The sequence below is a fragment of the Hippocampus comes genome, unplaced genomic scaffold (genome assembly GCF_001891065.2).
Source record: "Hippocampus comes isolate QL1 unplaced genomic scaffold, H_comes_QL1_v1.1 scaffold194, whole genome shotgun sequence".
Taxonomy (NCBI): Eukaryota; Metazoa; Chordata; class Actinopteri; order Syngnathiformes; family Syngnathidae; genus Hippocampus; species Hippocampus comes.
In genome coordinates this window covers 65,506-81,014 of record NW_017805828.1, presented here as the reverse complement: position 1 = coordinate 81,014, position 15,509 = coordinate 65,506, and the positions used below count along the sequence as shown (strand labels likewise).

General features: G+C 46.1%; 1 protein-coding gene across 1 annotated transcript in view; it reads right to left on the bottom strand.

The window, feature by feature from the left end:
* gdpd5b (glycerophosphodiester phosphodiesterase domain containing 5b) overlaps positions 1–15,509 on the bottom strand; it is a 27,652-nt gene that overhangs the window by 1,809 nt on the left and 10,334 nt on the right. Inside the window, exons 5-13 of the mRNA XM_019887379.1 lie at positions 12,249–12,347; positions 11,814–11,907; positions 9,876–10,021; positions 8,825–8,907; positions 7,202–7,352; positions 6,870–7,091; positions 6,622–6,779; positions 6,376–6,523; positions 79–161 (exon numbers count right to left, since the gene is read on the bottom strand). Coding sequence (XP_019742938.1) covers positions 79–161; positions 6,376–6,523; positions 6,622–6,779; positions 6,870–7,091; positions 7,202–7,352; positions 8,825–8,907; positions 9,876–10,021; positions 11,814–11,907; positions 12,249–12,347 — 1,184 coding nt within the window. The remainder of the gene's footprint in view (positions 1–78; positions 162–6,375; positions 6,524–6,621; positions 6,780–6,869; positions 7,092–7,201; positions 7,353–8,824; positions 8,908–9,875; positions 10,022–11,813; positions 11,908–12,248; positions 12,348–15,509) is intronic.

Genomic DNA, 15,509 nt, shown 5'->3' with positions numbered 1-15,509 from the left:
GAGTACACAAGAGAGCCAAAAGGAGAGACATTTCTGTCCACAGGTGAAACATGGATTGTTTGACGCAAGTGAACTTACTTCTGTAATATGAATATTGCTATGACCGCCACAAAGGAGATGAGGTCTGCACACACCCACATCAGGCAGTATTCATCTGGTTTCTGGTGGAATTAAAAAAACAAAACACATTTTATTTTAACTTGTGTTATTTGAGTTCAACGGTAGATGGCGCTGTATGTCAAGGGTACACTCCTAACGGACAAAGGGTTTAAACTTCGACGAGACTGCAAACCAGGAATTAATCAGTATCCGTCCATTTTTTTTTCTTTTAATACTTGAATTACACATCCACTCGATGACATCTGCTGGTCGGCTTGACTTTGCCAAAAGGAAGCGAGACACTGCGGGGGGGGTTCCCATGCAGAGCTCCCATATGGCGAGACACTGACGCCGAACGATTTGCTGCTCGGGCCGTGACACGCAAAGCCGCATTGTGATGACGTAGCAGGATTCGAGAGACGACCGTTCGATGACCAAAAGCGAGCGAGAGACTTGATCAATCCAACTATTATCTAGGACCTTCATCGTTAAAATGTTGCAGTGGCATTTCTTTTACAGTCAAGGCGACTGTATAAATCCTACAAAATTACAAACGACATGACACGATTTGTCTCTGACAATGATTATTCAAAGTGGGGCGACTTGTAAACTGCTGCTGTCCAGTGTACGTAATTTTCCAGTGGTTAACCTTTTTTTTTCTTAATCCGGTGCAGTATAATTGTTAAGTACAGTTCAGTATTTAACTTAAATGTGTGTTTTATTTTAGTTTTTTTAGCAATACACTGTAACTGAATGATCTTGTTTGCCGTTGCACGAGGTTTGAGTGTCGGGGGGATCCTCAGACCAATGAATCCCCCCCGTCCCCCAAGTTTGAACATGGCTGTTCAATGTGCTGGTTGTGTTATCACTGCAGCTAATTGCATTTGCAGCTAAACTGTGACGCCGATATCCGTAGAAGGATCCCTCGTCATTCGAAAGAAGAAGGAAACACTCCTGCAGCTAATTGCATTTGCAGCTAAACTGTGACGCCGCTATCCGTAGAAGGATCCCTCGTCATTCGAAAGAAGGAAGAAGGAAACACTCCCACAGGAGCTTGACCCCCCCTGCGCTCATTTGAGGAGATGAGTGCAGGCTAAAGCGCCGGAGAAAAAGATGACCATCTATTGTGTCCTTACCAAGGTCGCATGGAGGGATGGAGGATGCGGGAAAAGGGGCAGCAGGTAGCGAGGGAGAATGAAAAAGGATGATGACGGCACAGACGATGGGGACGTCACATACGGGATGACGCGCAGGCTGAGGCAACTACTGGGCTTGACCTTTGATGGGATGAAGAGGAGGAGGAAGAAGAGGAGGAAGTTCACCGACACTCAAAAAGGAGACGGCGTGCCGGGAGAAAGACGGGAAAGCGAGACGAATGAGAGGAAGGTCCTTCTCACCGGAGAAGATGAGTTTCTCCTTCATGACGTTGAGGTCCCGACTGGACCTCCTCACCGCGGCGCTCAACATGATCTGCTCGGGGTTGTAGCTTCGCATCCCGCTGGTGCGATACCTGCGGGAGGGTCACAAATGTCAGCTCAGGAAAGCACAACATCAACAACCGCTGCCTCTGCTCACGCTCTGCGCGTCTATGTGGCGATTTTTCCACCGTGGAGGAAGAATCGCCTTTGTGGAGCCGATTGTGCGCTGTTGAAGGACAGATTAGCATGCGCTCGAGTGTTAGCTTCTGATAAGTGACACATACTACCGACGTTAAGGAAAATGTTGCTGATGTTTGGGCACGAGTATTTGTGATTGGCAATGATATCATTGGCAAATATTTCAGGACATAATAATGTCCATCGTTCCTTCCATCCATTTTTTAAACCGCTAATCCTCACGAGGGTCGCGGGGCGTGCTGGAGCCAATCCCGGCTGTCTTCGGACAGTAGGCGGGGGACACCCTGAACTGGTCGCCAGCCAATCGCATACATAACAATGTTGTTATTTAAAAATATAAACTTTCAAAAATAAAATTCATCATATTGTCACTACGGAGTATTGTGTGTGTTTTGAGAGACCCTTAAGTGCCCTCCCCAAACAATGCTATTTGTGTATTTATTTGACAAACCCCCCAAAAATCTTCAGAAATTGCTGATAAACATTCAATATACTGTAAATTTTTCACAGTAATCCGAGATGTGAACGTGAGAAGTGGCAGCAGTGTCGTTCAAGCGAGAGCCATGAATTTAAAAAAAGGGGGAAAAGGGGGCAAAAAAAAAAAAAAAAAAAAAAAGAGCACATTTCCAAAGAGCGAAATGGTCAAAAGAAAGAGCGGGTTAACGTGAAAAAACAGGGGGGTGGGGGGGGGGGCAGTTACCGGAGAAGAGCGTTACCTGATCACGTGATAGCTGAGAGAAGATGCCAGAGTGCAGCAGAGGAGACGAGCATGCAGTTAAGGCAGAGGAGAAAGGACAAAAGAAGGAAAAGGGCAAAAGAAAGTGGGAGACAAGAGAGGTCAGTTTCGTAAGCCGGCACCGGCCGCCGACGAGCAGAGAAGCGACGCTTGGGAAGCCATGAAAAAGAAACGGATGCCCGGCGTCATCCGATCATTGGGTCTCTGAACATATCCTCGAGGTACGAAGAGACTTTAGCTGAGGAGCAATTCACGGCTGGTGCACAAAAAAAGGGACGAGTTGTTTTCGCTCTTTGAGTGGCAAACGTATTTAGCTCGACAACAAATGCACAACCGCAACGGATCCCACCAGATCTCTTTTGTATATTCCTGCGCGGTCCAAAAGTGAAATGCGGATAAAAGCGCAGTCAAAGCAGCTCTCAAAGTCATCAAAACAAAAGAAAGTTTTCGAGCGCCGGAATTAGTCACACATCGAAAAAGGGTGACGGGAAGTTGAGAAGCAGTCAGGAGGAGTACACAAGAGAGCCAAAAGGAGAGACATTTCTGTCCACAGGTGAAACATGGATTGTTTGACGCAAGTGAACTTACTTCTGTAATATGAATATTGCTATGACCGCCACAAAGGAGATGAGGTCTGCACACACCCACATCAGGCAGTATTCATCTGGTCTCTGGTGGAATAAAAAAATAAATAAATAAAAATGAACTTATGTTATTTAAGTTTAACGGCAGATGGCGCTGTAGGTCAAGGGTACACTCCTAACGGACAAAGGGTTTAACCTTCGACGAGACTGCAAACCAGGAATTAATCAGTATCCGTCCATTTTTTTTTCTTTTAATACTTGGATTACACATCCACTCGATGACATCTGCTGGTCGGCTTGACTTTGCCAAAAGGAAGCGAGACACTGCGGTGGGGAGTTCCCATGCAGAGCTCCCATATGGCGAGACACTGACGCCGAACGATTTGCTGCTCGGGCCGTGACACGCAAAGCCGCATTGTGATGACGTAGCAGGATTCGAGAGACGACCGTTCGATGACCAAAAGCGAGCGAGAGACTTGATCAATCCAACTATTATCTAGGACCTTCATCGTTAAAATGTTGCAGTGGCATTTCTTTTACAGTCAAGGCGACTGTATAAATCCTACAAAATTACAAACGACATGACACGATTTGTCTCTGACAATGATTATTCAAAGTGTGGCGACTTGTAAACTGCTGCTGTCCAGTGTACGCAATTTTCCAGTGGTTAACCTTTTTTTTTCTTAATCCGGTGCAGTATAATTGTTAAGTACAGTTCAGTATTTAACTTAAATGTGTGTTTTATTTTAGTTTTTTTAGCAATACACTGTAACTGAATGATCTTGTTTGCCGTTGCACGAGGTTTGAGTGTCGGGGGGATCCTCAGACCAATGAATCCCCCCCGTCCCCCAAGTTTGAACATGGCTGTTCAATGTGCTGGTTGTGTTATCACTGCAGCTAATTGCATTTGCAGCTAAACTGTGACGCCGATATCCGTAGAAGGATCCCTCGTCATTCGAAAGAAGAAGGAAACACTCCTGTGTACAGGAGCTTGACCCCCCCTGCGCTCATTTGAGGAGATGAGTGCAGGCTAAAGCGCCGGAGAAAAAGATGACCATCTATTGTGTCCTTACCAAGAGCCAGATGGGGTAAGGCACCTTTTTGAGGACATGCGGTGCCTCAGATGACACAGCAGACACGTCGCTGCACCACAGCACCGAGTACAACCAGGGCTCGTTGACCGTGTAGAGGGTAAGGCTGATGTTTTTCTCCGACAAGTCCCTGAAAGATGTATTTGTTTTTAAAAAACACGTTTGTTTATGTATATGTGTGTGCGCACACTTACTTGAGGCGTGTTTTGCGTGAGTATGTCTACCGACCTGATTTCCCGAGTGGTCGCCTGGCTGTATCTGAGTACCAGCTGGCTGATACTCGCCTCTCTGAGGCGTTGAGGATCTTGCTTGACCAAGGATGTCTGGACCAGACCGGGTGCAAGCTGTCTCACCTGATCCCTGTCTTCGTCCGGAGTCCACATCACCTGCAATCACAGGTCAGGTACAACCATATTCAACTCAAAAAAGGAAGAACCCGGAAGGCTGCTACGGGACTGAAGTAGGACAACTCCAACCAGACTTTGAGGAACCCCGGATCGCTCCACGGCCTGCAGAGTGTCATTGATCCAGCTGTGGTAGCAGCGGTGGCCCACAGGGGGTCTCCTGAGCCTGAACACCACGGTGGCGTTGTGGTAAGAGGCCAGTTTTAGTAGCTCCTCGAGGCTGCACACACTCTGGTTTGCAATTAGGCTTCTTTCGTGGGACGAAAGAGTGTGCGTCGTCCAGAAGGGGTCGTCCTGAGGAAGCGGAGCAAAATACTAATAATAATAATTCCTGCACAAATAGAGGCTGTTCAGTAAGACAAGCTAATGATTTTTATTTTCTTTTTTGGAAGCTGCGGGCCCACCTTGAGGAACCACCGTCCTGCATTGAGCTGCTGCAGATCGGTCCAATTGAAAAACGCGCCGTCCTCCATCTGCCTGTCGGGAAAAATGTTCTCGACGTCGGTCGTCCTGCGCAGGGTTCGGTCGTGCATCAGGAATGGAATGCCGTCGACGCTAACACGTGGCAGAGAGGAAACAATGCTATTTGTGTATTTATTTGACAAACCCCCCAAAAATCTTCAGAAATTGCTGATAAACATTCAATATACTGTAAATTTTTCACAGTAATCCGAGATGTGAACGTGAGAAGTGGCAGCAGTGTCGTTCAAGCGAGAGCCATGGGGAGAGAAGGGGGTGGGGGGAATAGACATGGACAGATGTGATTTTAGAAAAGAGCGGCAAGGGGGGAGACAAAAAAAAAAGAGCACATTTCAAAAGAGCGAAATGGTCAAAAGAAAGAGCGCACGGCTGGTGCACAAAAAAAGGGACGAGTTGTCTTCGCTCTTTGAGTGGCAAACGTATTTAGCTCGACAACAAATGCACAACCGCAACGGATCCCACCAGATCTCTTTTGTATATTCCTGTGCGGTCCAAAAGTGAAATGCGGATAAAAGCGCAGTAAAAGCAGCTCTCAAAGTCATCAAAACAAAAGAATGCTTTCGAGCGCCGGAATTAGTCACACATCGAAAAAGGGTGAAGGGAAGTTGAGAAGCAGACAGGATGAGTACACAAGAGAGCGAGCTCCCATATGGCGAGACACTGACGCCGAACGATTTGCTGCTCGGGCCGTGACACGCAAAGCCGCATTGTGATGACGTAGCAGGATTCGAGAGACGACCGTTCGATGACCAAAAGCGAGCGAGAGACTTGATCAATCCAACTATTATCTAGGACCTTCATCGTTAAAATGTTGCAGTGGCATTTCTTTTACAGTCAAGGCGACTGTATAAATCCTACAAAATTACAAACGACATGACACGATTTGTCTCTGACAATGATTATTCAAAGTGGGGCGACTTGTAAACTGCTGCTGTCCAGTGTACGTAATTTTCCAGTGGTTAACCTTTTTTTTTCTTAATCCGGTGCAGTATAATTGTTAAGTACAGTTCAGTATTTAACTTAAATGTGTGTTTTATTTTAGTTTTTTTAGCAATACACTGTAACTGAATGATCTTGTTTGCCGTTGCACGAGGTTTGAGTGTCGGGGGGATCCTCAGACCAATGAATCCCCCCCGTCCCCCAAGTTTGAACATGGCTGTTCAATGTGCTGGTTGTGTTATCACTGCAGCTAATTGCATTTGCAGCTAAACTGTGACGCCGATATCCGTAGAAGGATCCCTCGTCATTCGAAAGAAGAAGGAAACACTCCTGTGTACAGGAGCTTGACCCCCCCTGCGCTCATTTGAGGAGATGAGTGCAGGCTAAAGCGCCGGAGAAAAAGATGACCATCCATTGTGTCCTTACCAAGAGCCAGATGGGGTAAGGCACCTTTTTGAGGACATGCGGTGCCTCAGATGACACAGCAGACACGTCGCTGCACCACAGCACCGAGTACAACCAGGGCTCGTTGACCGTGTAGAGGGTAAGGCTGATGTTTTTCTCCGACAAGTCCCTGAAAGATGTATTTGTTTTTAAAAAACACGTTTGTTTATGTATATGTGTGTGCGCACACTTACTTGAGGCGTGTTTTGCGTGAGTATGTCTACCGACCTGATTTCCCGAGTGGTCGCCTGGCTGTATCTGAGTACCAGCTGGCTGATACTCGCCTCTCTGAGGCGTTGAGGATCTTGCTTGACCAAGGATGTCTGGACCAGACCGGGTGCAAGCTGTCTCACCTGATCCCTGTCTTCGTCCGGAGTCCACATCACCTGCAATCACAGGTCAGGTACAACCATATTCAACTCAAAAAAGGAAGAACCCGGAAGGCTGCTACGGGACTGAAGTAGGACAACTCCAACCAGACTTTGAGGAACCCCGGATCGCTCCACGGCCTGCAGAGTGTCATTGATCCAGCTGTGGTAGCAGCGGTGGCCCACAGGGGGTCTCCTGAGCCTGAACACCACGGTGGCGTTGTGGTAAGAGGCCAGTTTTAGTAGCTCCTCGAGGCTGCACACACTCTGGTTTGCAATTAGGCTTCTTTCGTGGGACGAAAGAGTGTGCGTCGTCCAGAAGGGGTCGTCCTGAGGAAGCGGAGCAAAATACTAATAATAATAATTCCTGCACAAATAGAGGCTGTTCAGTAAGACAAGCTAATGATTTTTATTTTCTTTTTTGGAAGCTGCGGGCCCACCTTGAGGAACCACCGTCCTGCATTGAGCTGCTGCAGATCGGTCCAATTGAAAAACGCGCCGTCCTCCATCTGCCTGTCGGGAAAAATGTTCTCGACGTCGGTCGTCCTGCGCAGGGTTCGGTCGTGCATCAGGAATGGAATGCCGTCGACGCTAACACGTGGCAGAGAGGGAATAGGTTACCGTCGAGCAAATGGGGGGAAAAAAATATATATTCCAGACTTGGCAGAATCTTAATATGCTTCTTATTGTGGGCGGAGTAAACTACAATGTGTTACGCTGAGACGTTTCTTCTATATTTCGGCCCTAAAAGACAGCCCTTATTATCTCTGTGAAGACGGAACCTGCTCTTGAACTGGATCAACTGTCCGTAACCGGCAAGCTCACCGATCAATAATTAATGACTGGGATGTTATCATCTCAACACTAAAAAAATATATATTCCAGACTTGGCAGAATCTTAATATGCTTCTTATTGTGGGCGGAGTAAACTACAATGTGTTACGCTGAGACGTTTCTTCTATATTTCGGCCCTAAAAGACAGCCCTTATTATCTCTGTGAAGACGGAACCTGCTCTTGAACTGGATCAACTGTCCGTAACCGGCAAGCTCACCGATCAATAATTAATGACTGGGATGTTATCATCTCAACACTATTATCGATACCGGCATCCCGTCGTCGTCCTTCCATCTTCCCGAGAGGATTACTTCCCACTGTTAATGCGACCTTCAGTTTCAAATGTTGAGCGGAAAGATGCTTCTCCGTTGTGTCCGCCGCGGACGAGGCCACGTGATCGCAGGGTGAGGAGCGAGGAGTGAGCTCGATGCTTATCTCGAGAATCACATTAGGAACATAACAGGCAAGCAACAGACAATGCCTGAGCGCAACATTTGAATCGCAAATTATTTTTCTCTTTAGGACCAAGGTGGTCCCCAGCCCCCGGGTCATTTGGTACTGGTCCGCACAGAAAGAATAAATAACTTTAGAGCGCCGGAATTAGTCACACATCGAAAAAGGGTGAAGGGAAGTTGAGAAGCAGACAGGATGAGTACACAAGAGAGCCAAAAGGAGAGAAATTACTGTCCACCGGTGAAACGTGGATTGTTTGATGCAAGTGAACTTACTTCTGTAAATTTGAAAAATTACCGGATTCTCTGTTACATTCGTCTACAATGTCACTCTTGATGCAGGTCAAGGTGCGCTTCTCCGTCACGGAATAGGTTACAGCTAAAATGAAACCGGGAAGCTTGCAAAAGGAGTAAAAAACAAACGTCTTTGGGAAGGGGGAAAAGGTCCGGCCTCTGCACACACCCACATCAGGCAGTATTCATCTGGTTTCTGGTGGAATTAAAAAAACAAAACACATTTTATTTTAACTTGTGTTATTTGAGTTCAACGGTAGATGGCGCTGTATGTCAAGGATACACTTCTAACGGACAAAGGGTTTAAAGTCACGAAAATACCACAGTTTTCATGCAGGTCATATCATCTAATTTTGTCTGACATTAAACTGGTCCGTGGGGCAAAAAAGGTTGGGGACCGCCGCTTTAAATAACAACCAGGTCTTTGGAACGTCATCTTTTAGAAGGCACAAATAACCTGTGAGTCGATCGTGTTTGGGTACCTGATTGCAACATCTGTCTCCCACCCTGTGACATTCATTTGTAGTGCTCGCTGAAAGGACCACATTGTGTTCTCCGGCGCAAGCTGAAAACGCCACACACACACACACACACACACACACACACACACACAAAATTCACAAAAATTACTCCTTCAGTGTGCTTATAACGTAACCTTTTTATGATTTATTCCTGGCTATATCTTGAGAACCAAAACATCGATTGCGACAGGACAGGAATGCTGTGAAATGTGTAACAAAAAAAAAAAACCCACAACTCTTTGGATGACAAATTAAATGGGCTAAAATCAATATGATCCCACACGCCAAACATCACTTGTGAGAAACACTTCTGTCCCACGTACTGTACACAGAGAGTCAAGCTAGCGGAAAAAAAAACGGGAGGAATGTTATGATCGATTGGGTAAACCTGTGGGAAAGCGAGCCCGGTCATGTGATTTGCTTTCACGGTCGCACGGAAACTCGGCCATTTTTAGAAGCCTCTGTAAGGATCGATCACAAATAGAAGGCTGCGTGTTTTTCTTTGGCATGTAAACATGTTGGCGGCTCCCTTTTCCCATCCTAGTGTTGTGTAACGTTGAGAGGGATACTGAGCCAACCGGATCAAACCATCTTCGCCTCACTTGAAAAGCAACACAATTAGAATTGTCTTTCGGCATTACGTCTTGGCGGGCATCGTGTTCTCGATGTGGCTTTCCGCTTTATCCGTAAAGGCAGCATCTTGTGTCGTTTTAATTTATTCCAGTTCATTTCAATGCAGCCGGTATTTGCAAGGGGAGGGGGGTACACAAAATACAAATCCTCATCATTCCTCAGGCAATAAAAGGGCTTTCTTTGGCTCTCTGCTGATCTTGTTTGGTTATTTTTAGTGGTTTGACCACAAGGTCATGAACACTAGAATGGCGATGGGAAGTGCAGAGGAAGAAAAAGAGGAAAGGCATCTACCGAGCGGTTGGTGACAAAAGGTGCCCCACTATTGATAACAGACAGAAAAGCATGCTGGTCGTGTTGTCCGGGTACACTTGGAACTCACCATGGGGGCCCCCTGGTGACCAATAACATCGGGGCGGGGCCTGAGGTTGCTGGGGTCCATGATGCAAGGGGAGGCGATGTACAGCGGCACCACGTACAGACCCAGTAACAAACTGAGATACAGGACCAGGACCACCACCTGGAACGCTACAGGACAGCACACTTTTCAACTCTTAGACCACGTCGGAGAGACTCATGAATAAAACAGGAGAGCAACTGCCGCTCAGCTGAGCAATTGCAGCGGCAAGTAAGAGACTCCACCACAGAGGAGGTTGTTTCAAGGTCAGCGGTGCTCGTGGCGCGCGCGACCGTGTGCGTGTGCGTGTGTGTGTGTGTAATGGGACAAAGGCAAAGTGTGTGTATGTGTGCGCAAGGAGACCTTTTCACCTCATCATTCAAACACACAGATTTAAGAGAACCTTGTCAACAATGTTACTCTTGATTCATATCTTTTTTTTTTAACTCTCAGGAGAACGAATATTTTCAAGCCAAGAATCTGATGGGCGTGGCCTCTGAGGAAATGACTAAATTGTATGATGACTATGACAATCAGTTAGTGTGTGGGACTGACATAAGATGAGCTTAAATGGCGAGATGACGTCCAAAGTCACTGCACCATGTAAGCATGGTTTGATTTGACAGAAAATAAATTCATGTGAACACGCGTGGTAATAATCGTAGATTCCTGTGTTTGAGATTGAAAACAAATCTCCAAAAAGTGATCGGTCTGACATGCAAGGTCAGCGGTGCTCGTGGCGCGCGCGACCGTGTGCGTGTGCGTGTGTGTGTGTGTAATGGGACAAAGGCAAAGTGTGTGTATGTGTGCGCAAGGAGACCTTTTCACCTCATCATTCAAACACACAGATTTAAGAGAACCTTGTCAACAATGTTACTCTTGATTCATATCTTTTTTTTTTAACTCTCAGGAGAACGAATATTTTCAAGCCAAGAATCTGATGGGCGTGGCCTCTGAGGAAATGACTAAATTGTATGATGACTATGACAATCAGTTAGTGTGTGGGACTGACATAAGATGAGCTTAAATGGCGAGATGACGTCCAAAGTCACTGCACCATGTAAGCATGGTTTGATTTGACAGAAAATAAATTCATGTGAACACGCGTGGTAATAATCGTAGATTCCTGTGTTTGAGATTGAAAACAAATCTCCAAAAAGTGATCGGTCTGACATGAGCCAGAAAGAATGCGTATTATATTTTTTTTTTTAACTCTCAGGAGAAAGAATATTTTCAGGCCAGGAATCTGATGGGCGTGACCTCTGAGGAAATGACTAAATTGTATGATGACTATGACAATCAGTTAGTGTGTGGGACTGACATAAGATGAGCTTAAAGGCGAGATGACGTTCAAAGTAACTGTGCCACATAAGCATCGTTTGATTTGACAGAAAATAAATTCATGTGAACACGCGTGGTAATAATCGTAGATTCCTGTGTTTGAGATTGAAAACAAATCTCCAAAAAGTGATCGGTCTGACATGAGCCAGAAAGAATGCGTATTATCTGGCACTCCATGGGTGCAAGGTCTTTGGCCACTGCCTTCACATTGTTAATCATTGTACACATCCTGTGTGCAAGTCCTGGAAATGACTAAATTGTATGATGACTATGACAATCAGTTAGTGTGTGGGACTGACATAAGATGAGCTTAAAGGCGAGATGACGTTCAAAGTAACTGTGCCACATAAGCATCGTTTGATTTGACAGAAAATAAATTCATGTGATTGCTGTATTCGAGATTGAAAACAAATCTTCAAAAACTGATCGGTCTGACATGAGCCAGAAAGAATGCGTATTATCTGGCACTCCATGGATGCAAGGTCTTTGGCCACTGCCTTCACACTGTTAATCATTGTACACGTCCTGTGTGCAAGTCCTGAAAAAAACAAGAGTGACTTTTAATTGGTGTCGCAAACTTACACGTTTTATCCGCGCGGGCGACCTGTCCGGCCACTATCCAGGACAGAGCTGTGGCTGCAGCAACGGCACCGATGTGCAGGAACGGGCCCGTGGCCTGCGTGGATGCAAGAACGGCAGAAGCGGATGCACCAAACGGTAAAGCGGATGTCGAGAAAAGATAACGGCTGCAATTTGTCGGTGGCATTTCCTTAAAAATGTGACCATTCGGGTGGAATCTATCTCACGAGGGCACTAATTACAGCCATCTTAAAACTACTTACTAAAGGTGACTACGAACCGATTCCTGTGTGCGTGGATGAAAAAGTGGAATCTGTTATTTGAGCTATAAATTGACTTCAGTGAGAAATGTTCTCTCTTTACCGAACGGATTGTTTCCATTGGATCGAAAAATACAGGAAATGGCCGTTCAGAGTTCCGATGTTGTCGTCAACTGACCTGCAAGGAGATGGGGATGATGTCCCACTCGTGCTGCCATGTTTCATTGATGGAGATCACCCCGACGACAGTCGTCAGCAGAGCTGCAGTGACTCCTATCTGTGAGGACAGGAGGACAGGGAGAGAATAAAGCCCACCATCAAGCTGGACAAACATCGATCACAAGATAACCCAGAGCGGCCCGTGACCCCTTCACGGCCTAAACTCGTTGTCGGCATTTGTCGAGTAACGAGGCTTTCGTAACCTCCCCGTGACGTCGAGGTCGAAACTATCGCGTCAGCCATTCGTGAATGAGTATACACTCCCGGTGACACATACGGAGAGTGACGCATGAGACACATTCTAAGGAAGACAAAAAAAATAAATAAAAATCACAGTTGAAACGGTACCTTATGCAACCAATGCAAATTCAGCTGCTGGCCGAGAGCAACGTGACAAAGGGCTAAAACCTGGCAGAGGGAAAACACACACAAGAATGGCTACAGGCTGCTGTCCGGGAAATATGCCACGCAGAAGATGAAATATGGATATTTGTGGGAGGTACGAACCATTAAAAAGGCAAGGTAGGTGAAGCCAGCAGCGGTGGTGGCCAAGACTGGAACGGTGCCATCGCTCCACTCGCCGGAACGGTTGTAGAGGGACATTTTATAACAGTCGCCGTACTGAGCGCTCGCCCGCATTTCATCATTAACGTCCAGAGGGAAGCCTTCGGAACAAAAGCGGGCATGTTTTTGTTTTGCTGCCCGAGATCAAATTGTGCCAACCTCCGATCCCAAATGCGGCGCTTGCTTGCGCATCAACAGGTTGTGAGTGAAAATGAAAAGTGAAGATGTTGTTTACAAAAAGGTCTGAGGCTCACAGGCAGACATCGAGCAAATACCAAGCATATTGATGCATTATTGGTGCAATAAAGCCAGCACAGACGCCGCAAGGGAACGCGACCGTAGCGACCGCAGACAGCTTTTGGAATGTTAGATTAACACTTGCTTGAAAATTAACTTCAAGAAATAAAAAGCGCTGTCTTAGAGAAACGGAAATATGAACTCAAGTCCTCGAAGTGAGAAGACAACTACAATGTGTGTAGTTGCATGTACATCGTCGAAGGTGAGATGTGAAATAATGACCATGGATTACTGTATTTCTATTTCCATGAATTTCCCAATCGCGTAACTGTTAAGACTTTGGGAGGTCGACCAGCATCCTAGAAATGATTTTGTCTCAGCTTATGTGCATCCACTGCATGTCCTTTTGATTCAAACACTCATCACAATGTCAGGCTAGTCAGGTGTCAGAGCTTCTGCATTGTCACTGATATGCGCAGCCCTCTGTAGATGGACCAAGACACTCCCTGCTGCTAAATCACCCTCACCGTTGTTATGCATGCGCCGCTCGAAGAAAAGCGGGCCTATTTTGCATTTCTTTTTTGAAGGCCCGTGATGCCGGCTCGAATAAAACATGGGTGTGAGCTCCTGATATGAGCGCACGTGTGGCACACAAAGAGAGACTGCGAGTGAAAGAAAGAAGGCTGATGGAAACAACAACAACACATGTTCAAGGGCAAGTGAAGGTTAGAAAGTAGGCAAAGAAGAGGACAGCTGAAGAGGCGTCAGACAATAAAGGGACGAGGTGACATGATGTCATTAACAATATCCCCAACATACACATCTTACGAGTACTGCAAACATCATTTACACATTGCCGCAAGTAACCGGAGACATAAACAATATGGCTTTGGCTCACCAGTTAAACTCATTGTAGTCATTGTGCGCTTCCAGCCAGAAGTAGAACCAGACCAGCAGAGCGCAGAAGGTAAAAAGCAGGACGAGGGACCACAGCAACTCCCACTACGAACACACACACACACACAACAAAACACGCGAGGAATCAGTCGTAATGCAGTAGCAACTGAAATGATGAATTGGATGACGTTGCATGTTCCAAGCACTTCACAGCTCCGGTGTCGTCGGGGTCAGAGCTACTTAGAAGTTAACTTTCTTTGAAAAAAAAATGTGGGCTTAATTTTGAGCCCATCAGGTGAAGCGACCCAGCAACCTTTTTGCATCGCGTATTCCCTTATTCACATTGCTCATTAAAACTTCCAATGTGGCTAATTACTGTCCCGCTCTTTCATGCACTTTCACATGAGGCAAATCCAAAGTATATGCGTTTGTCGTTAAAGACGGACGTATAAGGTGTATATTTGGTACCGAGCTGCAACAGTGGTGGTCGCAACATCAAACAAAAGAGCCTGCTTTGAAAATGTGATTGAAGCACGCTCTTCCTGTTTCCCGGCTCACTCAGCAACAGCGCAGGCTGAGCAGACGCGGCCTGCCCCTGGAACATCACATTACCATTTCTGCCTGGCTGGCATTTATCGCACCCTGTGACAGAGCGGCGATATAAATCCTTCGGAACATAAACTCTTTGCATCAGGCTGTCGACGAGACTTTGCTCCACATGACATCATTATTTAGATTAGCCCAAAGCTGCTCACCTTTCTTCAGAAATTTAGAAGACGGTGAGTCAAGTCCTTGGCTTATTCAGAGCTTGATAAAAACAGATATTTTTTGCAATTTCATGCAACTATCTGAAGACAATTTGTCCTCGACAGATTGTGCCGCCGACAGTTCGAGCAGGTCAAGACTTCATTAACTTATAAAAGGAGACTAAGCTCCTCATTATCAGCAATGCAGTACGCGAGGGAATTGCGCGAACGGAGGGGCGCGTTGCTCGCCGCTTCAAGCGTCCATCTTGGCCGGAATTAACCTCTCAAAATCTTGTCACATTCCTGCGCGTTTCCAGATAACTCGCTGGAATTTCACACAGGGCGTACTACAATGCCCGCGATATCACCGGGACAAGCGAGAGTCAAGAGTGTGTGCGAGGAGAGCACTCAGGAGACCGAAAAGAATGTGTCCGCATGCTTGTCTGTTAAAAATGATAAGGTAGTACAAATTATGTCTATTTGAACAAGATTTCAAAGCAAGAAAAAAAAATTATTCAAAAAATTGCGTGCCTTCAGTCATTCAGACCTTGATTTTTGTGAAGATACGAACAAAGCAGCAATTTCAGTTGAGCTTTTTGGGTCAAAATGGACAAAGACAGGTGCTCTCGGTTCTGCTGTCGTCACCTCTAACAGAGGAAAATGACACCAGACCAGGAGCACAGTTGCTGCTTTTTCTAAAGCCCTTTTTTTTTCGTGTGTGTGTGTGTGTGTGTGTGTGTGTGTGTGTGTGTGTGTGTGTGTGTGTGTGTGTGTGT